Source organism: Solanum verrucosum, unplaced genomic scaffold, assembly GCF_900185275.1.
Source record: "Solanum verrucosum unplaced genomic scaffold, falcon-dt-bn FXZP01000125.1, whole genome shotgun sequence".
Taxonomy (NCBI): domain Eukaryota; kingdom Viridiplantae; phylum Streptophyta; class Magnoliopsida; order Solanales; family Solanaceae; genus Solanum; species Solanum verrucosum.
In genome coordinates this window covers 3,084,793-3,099,965 of record NW_026019923.1, presented here as the reverse complement: position 1 = coordinate 3,099,965, position 15,173 = coordinate 3,084,793, and the positions used below count along the sequence as shown (strand labels likewise).

At 34.9% G+C, this 15,173-nt stretch overlaps 1 protein-coding gene across 2 annotated transcripts; it reads left to right on the top strand.

Moving 5' to 3' along the window:
• The first annotated feature begins 7,756 nt into the window (after positions 1-7,756).
• On the top strand, positions 7,757-15,162 carry LOC125825007 (heterogeneous nuclear ribonucleoprotein Q). Of its 2 annotated transcripts, none has more exons than XM_049504362.1 (9): positions 7,757-7,957; positions 10,387-11,414; positions 11,493-11,609; positions 11,798-11,938; positions 12,163-12,333; positions 12,804-13,011; positions 13,106-13,293; positions 14,541-14,626; positions 14,976-15,162. In XM_049504362.1, the coding sequence occupies exons 2-9, from the start codon at positions 10,998-11,000 to the stop codon at positions 15,103-15,105; spliced, it is 1,458 nt and encodes a 485-aa protein (XP_049360319.1). In that variant the 5' UTR covers positions 7,757-7,957; positions 10,387-10,997; the 3' UTR covers positions 15,106-15,162. The 2 variants fall into 2 exon arrangements, with proteins under 2 accessions (XP_049360319.1, XP_049360325.1); XM_049504368.1 differs by having other exon boundaries at positions 7,833-7,957; positions 10,962-11,414.
• Positions 15,163-15,173: the final 11 nt, after the last annotated feature.

Genomic DNA, 15,173 nt, shown 5'->3' with positions numbered 1-15,173 from the left:
TGAACACTAATATTCTATCTACTATTAGAAGCCCCATGATATTTTTTTCTTAAAATTCTTTATAAACAATACTTCACTTGATATTTTTGTATTTTAAGAAAAAGATCACTAGTCATGATTGAAGTATGCTAGTGCATATTAAACCCTTTTTAATTACTATTTAGGTCTTTGCAAATTGTTTATGTTGTCATTGAGTTCCTCCCCCTAACTTCAAATAACATAAATTTAAATTGCCTTTTGTATCATAATTACCTATGAAAGTTCAGTATTTCTCATTTTATATGATTCGAGAAATTATTATAATTGTGCTAGTTCGTACTTTGTTTTTAATAATTTATGTTTAAATAATTAAAGTTCTTTAAAAGATACGCATGGTTTGTAATTTTAGTAGCTAATGTTTTTAATTATTTACATTAATTTTATCCTAAACAAGTATTTTCTCAACTTTGGGAGGGTTCTTGTGCACATTTAAGTAATGTGATTATTACTTGATCACTCATCAATAAAACATATGCACGAGTCAATAACATTTTTCACAACTAATAACACCACCATTTACTTTTGATTCGAGTTTTGAGAATGAAATCATCTTTTGTATGAAATAAGATTTTTCCGCATGCTTTCAAATCAATTCAAAAATCAAATACTAGGACATCGTATGAACAACATATCTTGTGTTTCTATAAGTGAGGATTAGGAAAGATAATCATGTGTACATAGTCTTATGAAAATAGAAAGATCGTTCTTTGATAGATCCTCAACTCAAGTTATGCATATTAATAATCAAGTATGTAAAGCAAATAACACAGTATAAAAGTCATACTAAAAAGAGAGTACTATAACAGACAACAAGTAATTCGATAATCGAAGCAAAAGAAATAAAAAAAACCATAGTCAAACTGAAATCGAAGAATAATCTAGTAGGAGACTAATAATAATAATCCTAATAAAAAAAACACTCTCTATAAAATCACATTCTCGATAAGTTGTAGGTGTGACATTAATACTCTGTTTGGATCATTGTTACCCATTGTATTGTATTGTATTGTATTGTTATCATACATACAATGTTTGTTTCGGTTGTTATTTAAAATGTATTGTATTGTTAAATTTCGTTGTTACATAACAATGAAAACCTCCATTTTATGTAACAACCGTTTTGGTGTGTTCTCATTGTTACTTAATTTCTTTGTCCAATTATATCCTTACTTAATATTTCATAATACTATTTTATCCTTTACCCTATATTATTTAATCTCAATCAAATCTCCTATCTTAGAATAATTAAGGACATTTTAGTAAATTTATAAATTACAAACAGTACGATACAGTCAAACAATAAAAATGTTATTAAACAACCGCAAACAATACAATCTAGCTAAAATAGTCATAATACCAATTCGAAATGGAGTTTTTGTATACCCAAAACTAACATCTAAAGCCAAAATTATGAACGTTCGAAGTTTCTTTTATTTACAACTACACTAGTCTCTGGTAAAATGGTCATAATGCCTTACTTCAAACATTAAATGATACAAAATTGGTGGCATTTGAAAAAAAAACTCATTGACCTACAATTTCATATGTCATGGCTCACCTAATTCATTACGTACTAAAGATATGGTAGTATACATTGTTTGCCTTCAAGAGAGGCACACATTGATTGCATGCAGTTTTTTGACCAAAATTTTTTGTGGGTGTTTGTGATGATTTAATTAATTATGTGTGTTAGTTCTAATGGGTAATTATAGGTTCAAATGAGGTATGGACCGTGAAATAGAGTTTTTCTACACCCGAAACTAACATCTAAAGCCAAAATTATGAACGTTCGAAGTTTCTCTTATTTCCTACTACACTAGTCTCTGGTAGAATGGTCATTAATGCTTTACTTCAAACATTAAATGATACAAAATTGGTGGCATTTGAAAGAAAATTCATTGACCTACAATTTCATATGTCATGGCTCACCTAATTCATTACGTACTAAAAGATATGGTAGTATACATTGTTTGCCTTCCAGAGAGACACATTGATTGCATGTAGTTTTTTTACCAAATTTTTTTGTGGGTGTTTGTGATGGTCAAAATACTACATGCAATCAATGTGTGCCTTTCTTGAAGGCAAACAATGTACACTACCATATCTTTAAGTACGTAATGAATTAGGTGAGCCATGACATATGAAATTGTAGGTCAATGAGTTGTCTTTCAAATGCCACCGATTTTGTATCATTAAGTGTTTGAAGTAAAGCATTATGACCATATTACCAGAGGCTAGTGTAGTTGTAAATAAGAGAAACTTCAAACGTTCATAATTTTGACTTTAGATGTTAGTTTCGGGTATATAAAAACTCTATTTCACGGTCCATACCTCATTTGAACTTATAAATACCTATAATTGCCCATTCAAACTAACACACATAATTTATTAAATCAATAAAAACACCCACAAAATATTTTGGTAAAAAAACTACATGCAAATCAATGTGTGCCTCTCTTGAAGGCAAATGATCTTAGGCATATTTATATGCCTAGAAAACTAATTATGCCTGTATTTAAGCTTGATTTGAATTCAATATGTGTTTGTTTATAGTTTTATTGAGTCTTTTGGTTGTCTATGAGCTAACCAACATAATTAGTTGTGTAGGTAAGCTTAATTGGAGAAACGAGCTCGAAAATGGACAATGGAGGAACACAAAAGATCCGAGGCAAAAGAGGGCAAGGAAGAAGCTGGAGGAATGTCACTTAAGGCATATCTGTATCCTCTCCTTGTCGCGGAGAGGAATGATAATTTAATTCGCGAAATCAAGATTTAGGCAGAATGGTCCATGTAGCTCCCGCGTCGCGGAGAAAAGAAAATTATCTCAAAACAAAATAAGAGATTACCTCCGCGTCTCACTTTTTGTGCCCAGTTTTGATCATTTCGACTTTTAGTATAAATAGGTCATTATTTTATTTTATTAATTATTACTTTTCTGGGTTTTGAAGAACGACGACTTGGGAGAACGTTTTCACCATTTTTAGGGTTCTTTCTGAAACAACCCAAAAAATGCCGGAAAATGTGCTTCGGAAACACCTATAATTGTAGTTTCCATATATCTCAAAATCCGTGCATGATTTCGGAAATTCGACTTCATATTCTTATTCAGGAGGTAAAATTGAGTGGGAAATGGGTCTAACCCGAATTTTAGAGCAACCGTATCAAAATTCGAAAATCGCAAAAAATGCAATTTTCAGGGTCAACTTTAAAGGGGCATATCTCTTAGCACACAAGGAACTGGAAGGGCCACTACCTATTAAATTAAAGCCCTTCGAGTTATCTTTCCAATGCAATTGGTTTCACCTCATTTTGAGTTAGGATGAAGGAGTTATGACCATTTTCGTGAAACATGTCCGGGCAGAATCGCAAATTCCAGTGAGCTACGTTACTGTAGCGGCTGGGACGTTTTTCTTTTATAAAAAAAAGGATTGTCCCATACTTAGTTATATTTCTTTCTAGCTTCAAAACACTCAAAAACACTCACTAATCCCTCTCCAAAATTCCACCAAGATCTTCAACCAAATTCAAACATCTCAAGTTCTAATTCCGGATTCAAGACTCAATCTCAAGCATCAATTCTCCATTCCAATCTTCATCAAGGATTCTCCAAAGTTGAGGTATGTGGGTTGATTGTGGAAACCTTCCTTTCCACAAGTCCAACCATTTATCCTCTATTTTACTTCAAGTTTATGGGTCCTTATGATCATTTATGAACTCTTGAATTATGGAATTACTACTACACATTCTATTAAGGTCTATTTTTGCATATTATCATGAAATGAAATTATTATGTGATGTTTATGGTTTCCATGCTTCCATGATCAAATTATGAAGGTTGATATATATATGTATGTTGTTGGTGGGCTGATTTATATGTATTTCGGAATTGGTTGGACTTAGTACTCTTGAAAGACATGATTTTATCTACATGAACAATAGCCCACCATGTGTTTGATAAAATGTCATTTATAGAATTCATAGGAAATGGAAGGTCCAATGTACATCCTATGAGTCGGATGATTATATAATTATTGAAATGATGATGAAAGGGATACATGTATATGATTTTCTCTATATAAGTGATGTGAGTCGACCAAGCCTAGCTCGGGGGGTTGTAGGCCCGGGTAACCGTATCAAGGGGTTGGTACCTTGGTTGCCTAGTACGGGGGGTAGTAGGCCCGTATAACCACATCGAGGGGTTTGTACCTTGGTCCCTAGCTCGGGGGGTGGTAGGCCCGGATAACCACATTGAGGAGTTTGTACCTCTTTCGCCTCTCCAAGGGGGTGGTAGGCCTTGGAAAATACTATATTGATGGTCACTCACCACACATGTACTACGTCCCACTAAATATGATTTTTATGTAAGCATCATTATACATATCATTTCTCTAATGTGCTATCTATTGGGTATGATTATGCATTTTTCCTATGATGTCCATCTATTGTAGCGTTGCATTGCATCCCATATACTTAGTACATTCAAACGTACTAATGCATACTCTATGCCTACATGATGTCACCATGTAGGGACCGGAGCACCGCTTGACCATCCTCCTCCGCGTGGCTAATACAATTTCCTATCAAGGTTATTGGTGAGTCCTCCATTCCGGGGACGTTGCTCATGATCTTTTGCTTGTATAAGACTTTTCTTTTTAGTTATGTTTTGACTATGAGGGTGAGCCCGGTAGTTTGTCTTGGCCCCCGCTAAGTACTCATGTTTAGAGGTGGTGTTGGACAAGTTGTGTATTATGCTTGAGCTTGACTCATCTATGGTATTTATGTATCATTTCTTCTTTTTTTCTCTTGCTCCCTTAGTCCCAATTTCCCCCTTTGATTATGCTTATTGCTTATGGTCATTTTAATTGCTTCCGCGACCAAGGATGTGTAATGATACGCTATGAGGCTTGTTTGGGGTTCCTTCGGGTTCCCCATTCGCCGGTCACGTCTAGGCCCTAGGCTTGGGTCGTGACACTTTCCTAAACTCTTTTCCTTTCGATCTTTGTATGTTATTTGAACATTGTTTGATCGCTTCTTGGATTATGAGTAGCTAAATACCCTAGTTCTAGGGTTGTGGCTACATGATGATTGTAATCTATTAATTTTTTTTATTGGGTTAATGTCAATTATCATATGGATCTTTCTTATGTTCTTGCTTTTCGTATTTCGTGACTCACCATTGAAATAAATACATTGTCCAAATTGAACTCGGGAGATGAATAAGAGGATAGAACGTGGGACATAAGAAGCATGATTAATGCTAAATAACTAGGGTTAATTTGTATCTTGGATAGGGATATACCTAGAAACCATGCTTGGGTCACCATATAGGAAGAAATCGTAATGCTCGGTACTTAATCTATCCTATCCCAGCTCAACGATGTAGTTAGGGTGTTATTTATCGTAGGCGATTAGAGGTCGGAAGACCATGATCATACATTTAACCTTGTGATTCATTGATTCGATAGTTGATAATTACCCATATAAATGATATTGATTGCATGATTCCTGATAAAAGCTACAGCCCTGGACTTTACCCAATTACTGTTTTTAAACCCTTGAAATTGAATCGCTTTTGTTATAATCTTAGAAGCAGAAACTAAATCACTTTTGAAATCTTGAATACACTTGTGTTTAGCTGAAAGTTAGAGAAGTTAAGTAATTCTAAGCGTAAGTCCCTGTGGGTACGATACCCGACTCTAAAAAAGAGTCACTTTAATACTTGAACGACCACGTGCACTTGCTTGTGTGATTTGACCGCAACAGCAAACAATGTATACTACCATATCTCTAAGTACGTAATGAATTAGGTGAGCCATGACATAAGAAGTTGTAGGTCAATGAGTTTTCTTTCAAATGCCACCGATTTTGTATCACTAATGTTTGAAGTAAAGCATTATGACCATTTTACCAAAGACTAGTGTAGTTGTAAATAAGAGAAACTTCGAACGTTCATAACTTTAGCTTTCGATGTTAGTTTTGGGAATAGAAAAACTTAATTTCACGGTTCGTACCTCATTTGAAATTAAAAATACTGATAATTACTCATTCGAACTAATAATTTATTAAATCGTCACAAACACCCACAAATAATTTTGGTCAGAAAACTACATGCAATCAATGTGTGCCTCTCTTGAAGGCAAACAATGTATACTATCATATCTTTTAGTACGTAATGAATTAGGTGAGTCATGACATCTGAAATTGTAGGTCGATGAGTTTTATTTCAAATGACACCAATTTTGTATCATTTAATGTTTGAAGTAAAGCATTATGACCATTTTACTAGAGACTAGTGTAGTTGTAAATAAGAGAAACTTCGAACGTTCATAATTTTGGTTGTAGATGTTATTTTCGGGTATAGAAAAACTCTATTTCACGGTCCATACCTCATTTGAACTTATAAATACCTATTATTACCCATTCGAACTAACACACATAATTTATTAAATCATCACAAATACCCACAAAAAATTTTGGTAAAAAAACTACATGCAATCAATGTGTGCCTCTCTTGAAGGCAAACAATGTATACTACCATATCTTTTAGCACGTAATGAATTAGGTGAGCCATGACATATGAAATTGTAGGTCAATGAGTTTTCTTTCAAATGCCACTGATTTTGTATCATTTAATGTTGAAGTAAAACATAATGACCATTTTGCGAGAGACTAGTGTAGTTGTAAATAAGAGAAACTTCGAACGTTCATAATTTTAGCTTTAGATGTTAGTTTCGTGTATAGAAAAACAATATTTCACGGTCCATACCTCATTTGAACTTATAAATACCTATAATTACCCATTCAAACTAACACATAATTTATTAAATCATCACAAATACCCACAATTTTTTTTTGTCAAAAAACTACATGCAATCAATGTGTGCCTCTCTTGAAGGCAAACAATGTATACTACCATATCTTTTAGTACGTAATGAATTATGTGTGCCATGACATATGAAATTGTAGGTCAATGAGTTTTCTTTCAAATGCCACCGATTTTGTATCATTTAATGTTTGAAGTAAAACATTCTGGCCATTTTACCAGACACTAGTATAGTTGTAAATATTAGAAACTTTGAATGTTCATAATTAATTTTGGCTTTAGATGTTAGTTTCGGTTATAGAAAAACTCTATTTCACGGTCCATACCTCATTTGAACTTATAAATACCTATAATTACCCATTCGAACTAACACACATAATTTATTAAATCATCACAAACACCCACAAAAAATTACATGCAATCAATGTGTCTCTCTTGATAGCAAACAATGTATACTACCAAATCTTTTAGTACGTAATGAATTAGGTGAGATATGACATACAAAATTGTAGGTCAATGTGTTTTCTTTCAAATGCCACCGATTTTTTGTATCATTTAATGTTTGAAGTAGAACATTATGACCATTTACCAGAGACTAGTGTAGTTGTAAATAAAAGAAACTTCAAACGTTCATAATTTTGGCTTTAGATGTTAGTTTCGGATATAGAAAAACTATATTTCAAATGGATATTTGAAAGAAAATTTAATTTTGTGGGTGTTTGAAACAATAATATATATTTATATAAAAAAATTCTTCTTTCAATAGACAAAAGAAAATAAAAAAGATTATCCTTGTGTCACCACATGTTCACACTAGATACTAGATATATGTAATGATATAAATACCCTCGTAGATATTTACTTAGGACAAAAGAAATATAAGGACTAAATAGGAATATAGAAAAAGCAAAAAAAAAAATCCCCAAATCAAAACCCTAACCAATCTAGGGTTTTTTTTATATATATAATACCCCACAAAGAGAGATAGAGAGAGAGAGCAGAAATTTACTTTCAGAGAAACTAAAATTAGCTGTCGATTTTCGCTTTTGCTTCCATAGTTGAAGAAGGAAAAAGGGTCCTCAATTTCAACTCAGGGTAACAATTACTTCTTCTGTTTTGCAGTACTTCTTGTTAAATTATGTTTTATGTTTGTTTGATATGCAATTCAGCATTTTTCTGCTATTTTCGGGAACCCTTTTTGCGGTTTATCCGGATTAGTTTTGTTTTGTTCTTTGCGATGCAACTGGGTATCGAATTTTTGTGGGTATACGTACGTGGATCTGTTTGAAATGACCTGTGGATTTATGTTGTTGTTTTGTTTCCTTGAATAAGCTTGATTTTTGCTGCTTTAGAGGTTAAATGAGTTAGAGAGGATATATTGAGACTGTAGCACAATAATGTGGGTTTTTTTAACCTTAAAGGAGAACATAGATGTGGGTTAGTTTGCTGATAGGTGAAAATTGAGACATTAGGCATTAAGTGGGACACCCAAGGGTGTGGCTTAGTGGTTAATGAAGTGGATTGAACACCTTGAGGTTTCAGGTTGAAATCACCGCAAAGACAAAAAAAACTAGATGTTGCTGGTGGGAGGTGGTAGGTATTATGTGGAATAGTTGAGGTGCTTTGTTGAAAATAAATGGTTAATGGTGGATTGTTGTCATTGTTGAAAGGTATATGTTTGGGAAGAGTGCGGAATTGGGTTTCCAGGATGTATAGTCTATAGTACACTGAAATATTCTTGATTTTATGTTGGAGCATCTTCTTGGATAAATAAAGTTCAATATTTGAAAATTTCTTTGAACTAGAATTTGTAATAAGCTATCAAGCTGCTCTTGGATTGGTCTAGGAAGGTAGTAGGAGGATGGGAATTCATTGCACCATATTAGTACTTTTCTGTTTTTAGACTCTTACAGACTAATTGTTCTAAAACTGCAGTGGTACGACAGCAGACATTTTTCAAGAAATAGGTGATGTTTTGGAAAACTGTTTTCTTAAAATGTTTTCTGTGTTTAGCTGATGTGTGGAAAGAAAACATATTTATTAAACATGGATGATTATCCTTGTAGCAAGTTGCATATTTTGATGAAAATAAATTATAAAAGATTGATAATAATGTCGAAATGCTGGTTAGAGTTGTGATTTGAAGTTAACAGTTGAAACAGTTGGGTAGAAAAATGATATCCACACATAGATTAAGGAAGTCAGTTTCTTTCCTTTTGGTGAAAAAATATTTTCAGGCAATTAAGCACCAGAAAATGTTTTCCATCATACAAATATACCTAGTTTGGACTTCAAAATCACTTATTATATCATGTATTTTCGAAGACCACAAAATAGTGTTCTTAACTTAGGGGCAATGCATGATCCAGATGCATTGTTCTCACCTTATGCTCTCTCATCTCATCTATCTATCTATTTTAGGCGAAAGACTCTGGCTACTTCTCGATAAGGTTCTATTTGTTCTAGCTTTCCTGTCCCTTTCCCAACATAGAATGCTTCTCAGTTCTTAAATGTTCAATAATTGATGTATTGAATAGTTGAGAATTCACCTTAAGCTTTAGAGCTCAAGGCTCCCTCCGTCCCAATGTGAGGTAGTTTGACTTGGCACGGAGTTTAAGGAAAAAGAAATACTTTTGAAATCTGTAGTCTAAAATAAGTTATAGATGTTGGTGTGGCTATAAGTCATTTTATTAAGGGTAAAATAGGTACTCTAAAGTTAAATTGTTACTGAATATTGAAATGCGTCATTCTTTTGGGGTTGACTTGCAAGAAAAGTGAGCATATAAATTGGGACAGGGAGTATATAGAAAGGAAATATTATGAAATTTAGTGATAAACCAATCGCTGGTGAAGTAGTTAAGACTGCATGATCGTGATGCTACTGAACTTGGGAGATAATAATTATGTTCTAAACGTTGGAATTTCGAGCAAAAATGGTTTTGATTTCTAATAAAAAAGCTTTGCTTTACTGTTACCATCCTAAAAAACAAGCTTAGGTTTGTAGTGGAGAAGTAGTTCTGTACTTTTGAGCTCCTCTTGTGTGTTTTCCACTAGAAAATACAGTTGGAGAAAGAAACTCAGTGATCACTGGCTGAATTTCTTAACTGGTCTCGACTTTGCAAATGGAATTTATTGTGTCACCAGTCAACTTAGTGACATACGCATCAAAGGAATATTTGGATTTGTCCACCACCCTCCCAAAAAAAAGGACATCAGTGATGTGTATTTCTTAGTTATTGCCTTCAATGGTTGATCTCACTTTTTAACCGATTATTCAAGCTCGTGGGTGTAAGCTATCAGATTTGTGTACTATTAATATTCACAGTCTAACATCATTAAGAGGCATATTAGACTTCTGCTTAAGCTAGCTATGAATTAATCTGCTTCTTGAGGTCAAGTTTTAATTCTAATGGTAGTAAACGACTCGCGGACTGTTCTGATATTGAGCAATGGTTTTCTAAAAAGTGCAGTCGAGGTTGCTCCTCTATCAGTACATTCACTGTATATCCATTAATTTACTGCAGGGAGGTCTCACTTACAGAATGGGACATGTATTTTGGAACTGGAATTATGTTTTATGGGGAGGGGTCTGGTGGGATCTAAACCTTGATGAACATCCCATTAAGCATTCTATTTTCCCTGCTATTGCCTGGGGATAGATTAAGCCTTTCATAATCTCCTCTCCTCTCTCTTTTTCTCTTTCCTTGTATTCTTTTATTTTTCTTTCTTTTCCTTGTTCCATTGTTATGAATGCATTGGTCCTAATTATAGTTTAAACTAAAGGCTGACTTTCCTTCAGAAATCAATCAGTACCTTTTATGGAATTCATTGGTTCATTGTTTTTGCACCTGATGGAGGATATTACCCTCTTGATAGTCATTCAGTATTCTTCTCTTGCCTGTCTTTGTTTGTATTGGTAAAATTTAGTCAGCCTTTTACTGAAAATTGACATTGGAACTCCTTGGCCATTTCTCATGGAACAAGTTCAATTGAGATATTCTTTACTCTGGAAATCCTCTTGGCCTTTCATTTTGGTTCAGCCTGTCCACATTTTTCTTCTTTCTTTTGCAAATGCTTCCGGCTTCTGTGGTTCCATCAGAGTTGCAGCGCCAGATTATCTTCCTAGAAATATAAGATGCCGAGAACAAGGGCCAGTGCTGCAGCTATTAAATCTGAACCTGAGAAACCTGTTGAGACTGAAGAGCATGTTGACTTTGAAGGTGATAATGAAGAAGAGGAAGAGATTGAGTATGAAGAGGTAGAAGAAGAGGTGGAAATGGAAGAGGAAGAAGAAGAGGAGGTCGAAGAGGAGGTGGAAGAAGAAGAAGAGGAGGAGGAGGAGGAAAATGGAAGTGATGGAGCTGGTGAAGGAAAGGGGTCAGAGGATGTAAAAATGAAAGTTGATGCAGATGCTGAGGATATGGACAAAAAGCATGCTGAGCTCCTCGCCCTTCCTCCTCATGGTTCAGAAGTGTACATAGGTGGTGTTACTCATGATGTTTCTGAGGCAGATGTGAGGGAATTTTGTGAGACAATTGGGGAAGTTACAGAGGTAAATTCTTTTCTTGTTCATTATCTGTTCTTTATTGGTATCCCTAATTTTAACGGATGACATGCATGAAAATGCCAGGTAAGAATAATGAAAGGGAAGGACTCAACTCAGAACAAAGGATATGCATTTGTTACCTATAGAAACAAGGAATTGGCATCCAAGGCTATTAAAGAGCTCAACAACACTGAGCTGAAGGTACGCAAAATGCTAATTTTCTCGACTGGTTCTGTACTTTTTTGTTGTCTCTCATCCTTCCTTGTTTATTCAAATAATTTATTTTACAGTTTACAGTCCTGATGTGCATTTCTGAAAGTGAATGGAAATTCATCTGTTTTCTTGTTTCCAACTCTTTGGATTCTCTAACACAGCTGTTTCTGTATCAGGGAAAAAGGGTCAAATGTTCTCCAGCTCAAGCTAAACATAAGTTATTCATTGGTAATGTTCCTAGAGCCTGGGGAGAGGAAGATATGAGGACAGCTGTAACAAATGTAGGGCCTGGGGTTATTACTATTGAGTTAGTGAAGGTAGAACCTGACTTTTTTTTTACATATGTTTATTTAGTTCATTTTCTCACCTTTTGGTACAGTTCTTTATTGTCATTAGGTGTACATATACTGCTCCATGTTAGTTACTCTTCCAATTATATCCTGTTCATGGAAAGAAAATTAACCCCCCGTTCCCTCTCTCTATATATGCAAGAAAAAACTATTTTGTTGCTTTAATATTTTTTTCTACTTTTATGATGCAGGATCCTCTGAATTCCGGTAAAAATCGTGGATTTGCTTTTATAGAATATTACAATCATGCATGTGCAGAGTATTCAAGACAAGAGATGTCAAATTCAGATTTTAAGCTTGATGATAATGCACCAACTGTTAGCTGGGCTGATCCCAAAAATGCTGAAACTGCTTCTTCACAGGTTCTACTTTAGAACTCTTGCTAATTTTATCTTTCCTCTGCATACAGACTAAAATGCTGCAGTTAAGATACTCGCACATATGGTGATTTCTATTCAACATAATTCTTCTGGGTTATGTGTTGGTAAAGTCTCTTTCCAACAAGGAATATATCTGTGAACATTTCATCTCCTGCAAAGCTCCCCCTTCACCCAAATCCCATAACTAAAAGGACTAAAATATTGTCGTAGTTCCAACTGATTAACATACAATGCTTTTGGGCATATATGTATTCTTCTTTGCTTTAGGGATTTCATTTGGGGTATTTTATCCTAAGTTGATGTACTACCAAGTAGCTATATTCCTTTAAGAATGGTTTATTGTTTGGTGCATAAAACACTGCAATATGGTCCAGCTTGGTTAATTGGCAAATGTCTGAAGATGTGGAATTATAATGTAAGCATCATGTTTTGTCTCCTTTGGAACTCTATAGGTTAAGGCAGTGTATGTGAAGAACTTGCCCAAACACATTAACCAAGACAAGCTAAGAGAGTTGTTTGAACATCATGGGAAAATTACGAAAGTAGTTCTTCCTCCAGCTAAACCAGGGCAAGAACAGAGCAGATATGGCTTTGTTCACTTTGCTGATAGGTCAAGTGCTATGAGGGCCCTGAAGAACACTGAGAAATATGAAATAGATGGTATATCTGTTTCCACTTCTTTCTTTGGATTGGAGTTCACTTCATACAACAAAATGTATAGTGACACTGATGCATTGATGCTCTTTTGGATCAGGGAAAATTCTGGAGTGTTCACTTGCAAAGCCTCAGGTAGATCAAAAATCTTCAGGAGGATCAAGCTCACAAAAGGGAGCCACACTTCCAACTTACCCTCCTCGTATTGGATATGGCATGATGGGAACCCCTTATGGTGCGCTAGGTGCAGGTTTTGGTGCAGGATATGGTGGTCCAGGTGTAGCCCAAGTAAGAGCTTTTTTCATGTCTTTGATAGTGAATGCTTGTGTTTGCCGCTGATGTTCTTATCTTTTCATAAATTTTGTTATATTTAGGTCATTACATTTTAATACTAAATATTTGTCTTGTAAAAATGCATAGTTTTGAAAACTACACGTCTCCCTACATGGAGATGTGTGTCTTCCAAGGAAAGACTCCGGAATAGTACCTAGGCATAGTTGAAGTGTACGAATGGAGTTTTAATGAGTTAATAACGTTTATATATGTATCATTTGCGTATGTAATTTTTTTTCTTCATGGAGATGTGTCTTCCAAAGGAAAGACTCCGCAATAGTACCTAGGCATAGTTGAAGTGTACAAATGGAGTTTTAATCCCACTGAGTTAATAACGTTTATATATATATCATTTGCATATGTAATTTTTTTTCTTCTGCTGTATTCTTAACTTAGTTTACATTGATCGTGAGCGGTTATTTGGTTTTTGGGACAACTTAAAGCTTAACCTTCGGAAAGAAGTTTTTTTGAGGTAACTTTGCTCCACGTGATATTAGGTCTACTTTGTTTCTTCTTATCACCTTTAATTGTCACGTTGTTGAACCATAATATTCAGTGATTGATACCTGCCCCACCCATCCCAACAAAGAAAAAGAAAAAAGATATTCGTTGTTTGGATAATTTTTAACATTTGATCCCCTTGGCTTTAGCATAGCGGAGTGCGCAACACGAGATGTGTAGGTTATGCGCACATAACGGGTTCGAATCTTGCTGCACAAAAGCTTGGTATTCTAGTGCAGAAGTATAAAGGGATGGGCCCATTATCCATTGAGTTTCGTACTGCATGCTACTAGCCCTCAATGATTTTCCCATTATAAAAGAATAATCTTAAATAAGTTTACTGTTGATTTGTAGCTTGTAAGCAAAGTATTCAGTTGCTAGGGTCTGTTAGTTTATTTTGTGGCAAGTTGTGTGGCGCTTCTATTAATGATGAATATGATTTATCATCTACACAATGTTGTCAACTGTGTCCAATATGTAAAGCAAAAACCGTGGAGATAAACTGCTTCCGATGTATTAATATTACATATGCACAAGTTTTTTCAGAGACCAAGAAATACCTATTTCAAGATTTCAGTTTTGATTAAATCTAAATAGATGAAAATCACAGCCCTTTTATTGTCATCCTCTTGTATAGCTTGTGGTTAGATAGATTTGTGAATCTGCAGCTTTACTAACACTCCGTGCTCCTCACTTCACAGCCAATGGTTTATGGAAGAGGAGCTACACCTGGTGGTTTGGCAATGATGCCGATGCTTTTACCTGATGGAAGGATTGGATATGTCCTGTAAGTACAACCTGTCTATAGCAGTTGCTTCGCAAAGTGTGATAATGAATGGAAAAGTCCAATCTGATTTTATGATATAAAGGAAAACTAGTGTCCAGGAGCAAAACAACTTCTTTCTGCATTTTCTGAACTCCATTTATTGTGAGTCATGGCTGAAATTCACGAAATAGAAGACCATTAATGCCATATTATCTAAAGACAGGCGCACCTCTAGTGAAGCATTAGATACTATAGTATTAGTAAAATAGGGTGTTTAATTAGGTTCCATCAGAAGTGCTTGTTCTCAAATGCTTCAATGGTATTTAGCTTGTTTTCGTTGTACTATTTCTGATCTCTCTTTCCCATCCAGGCAACAACCAGGAGTTATGCATTCTCCTCCTCCAACATCACGAGGTGGACGTAGTGGTGGAGGCAGTTCAAGTGACGGAAGGCGGGGTGACAGTGGTGGAAGAGGGCGTCCCCGTTACAACCCATACTAGGTGTAAATGAACGCCGTTGATGTTATAAAGCACAATGTTTGCTGTCACTTTGACAATTAAGCTATTCG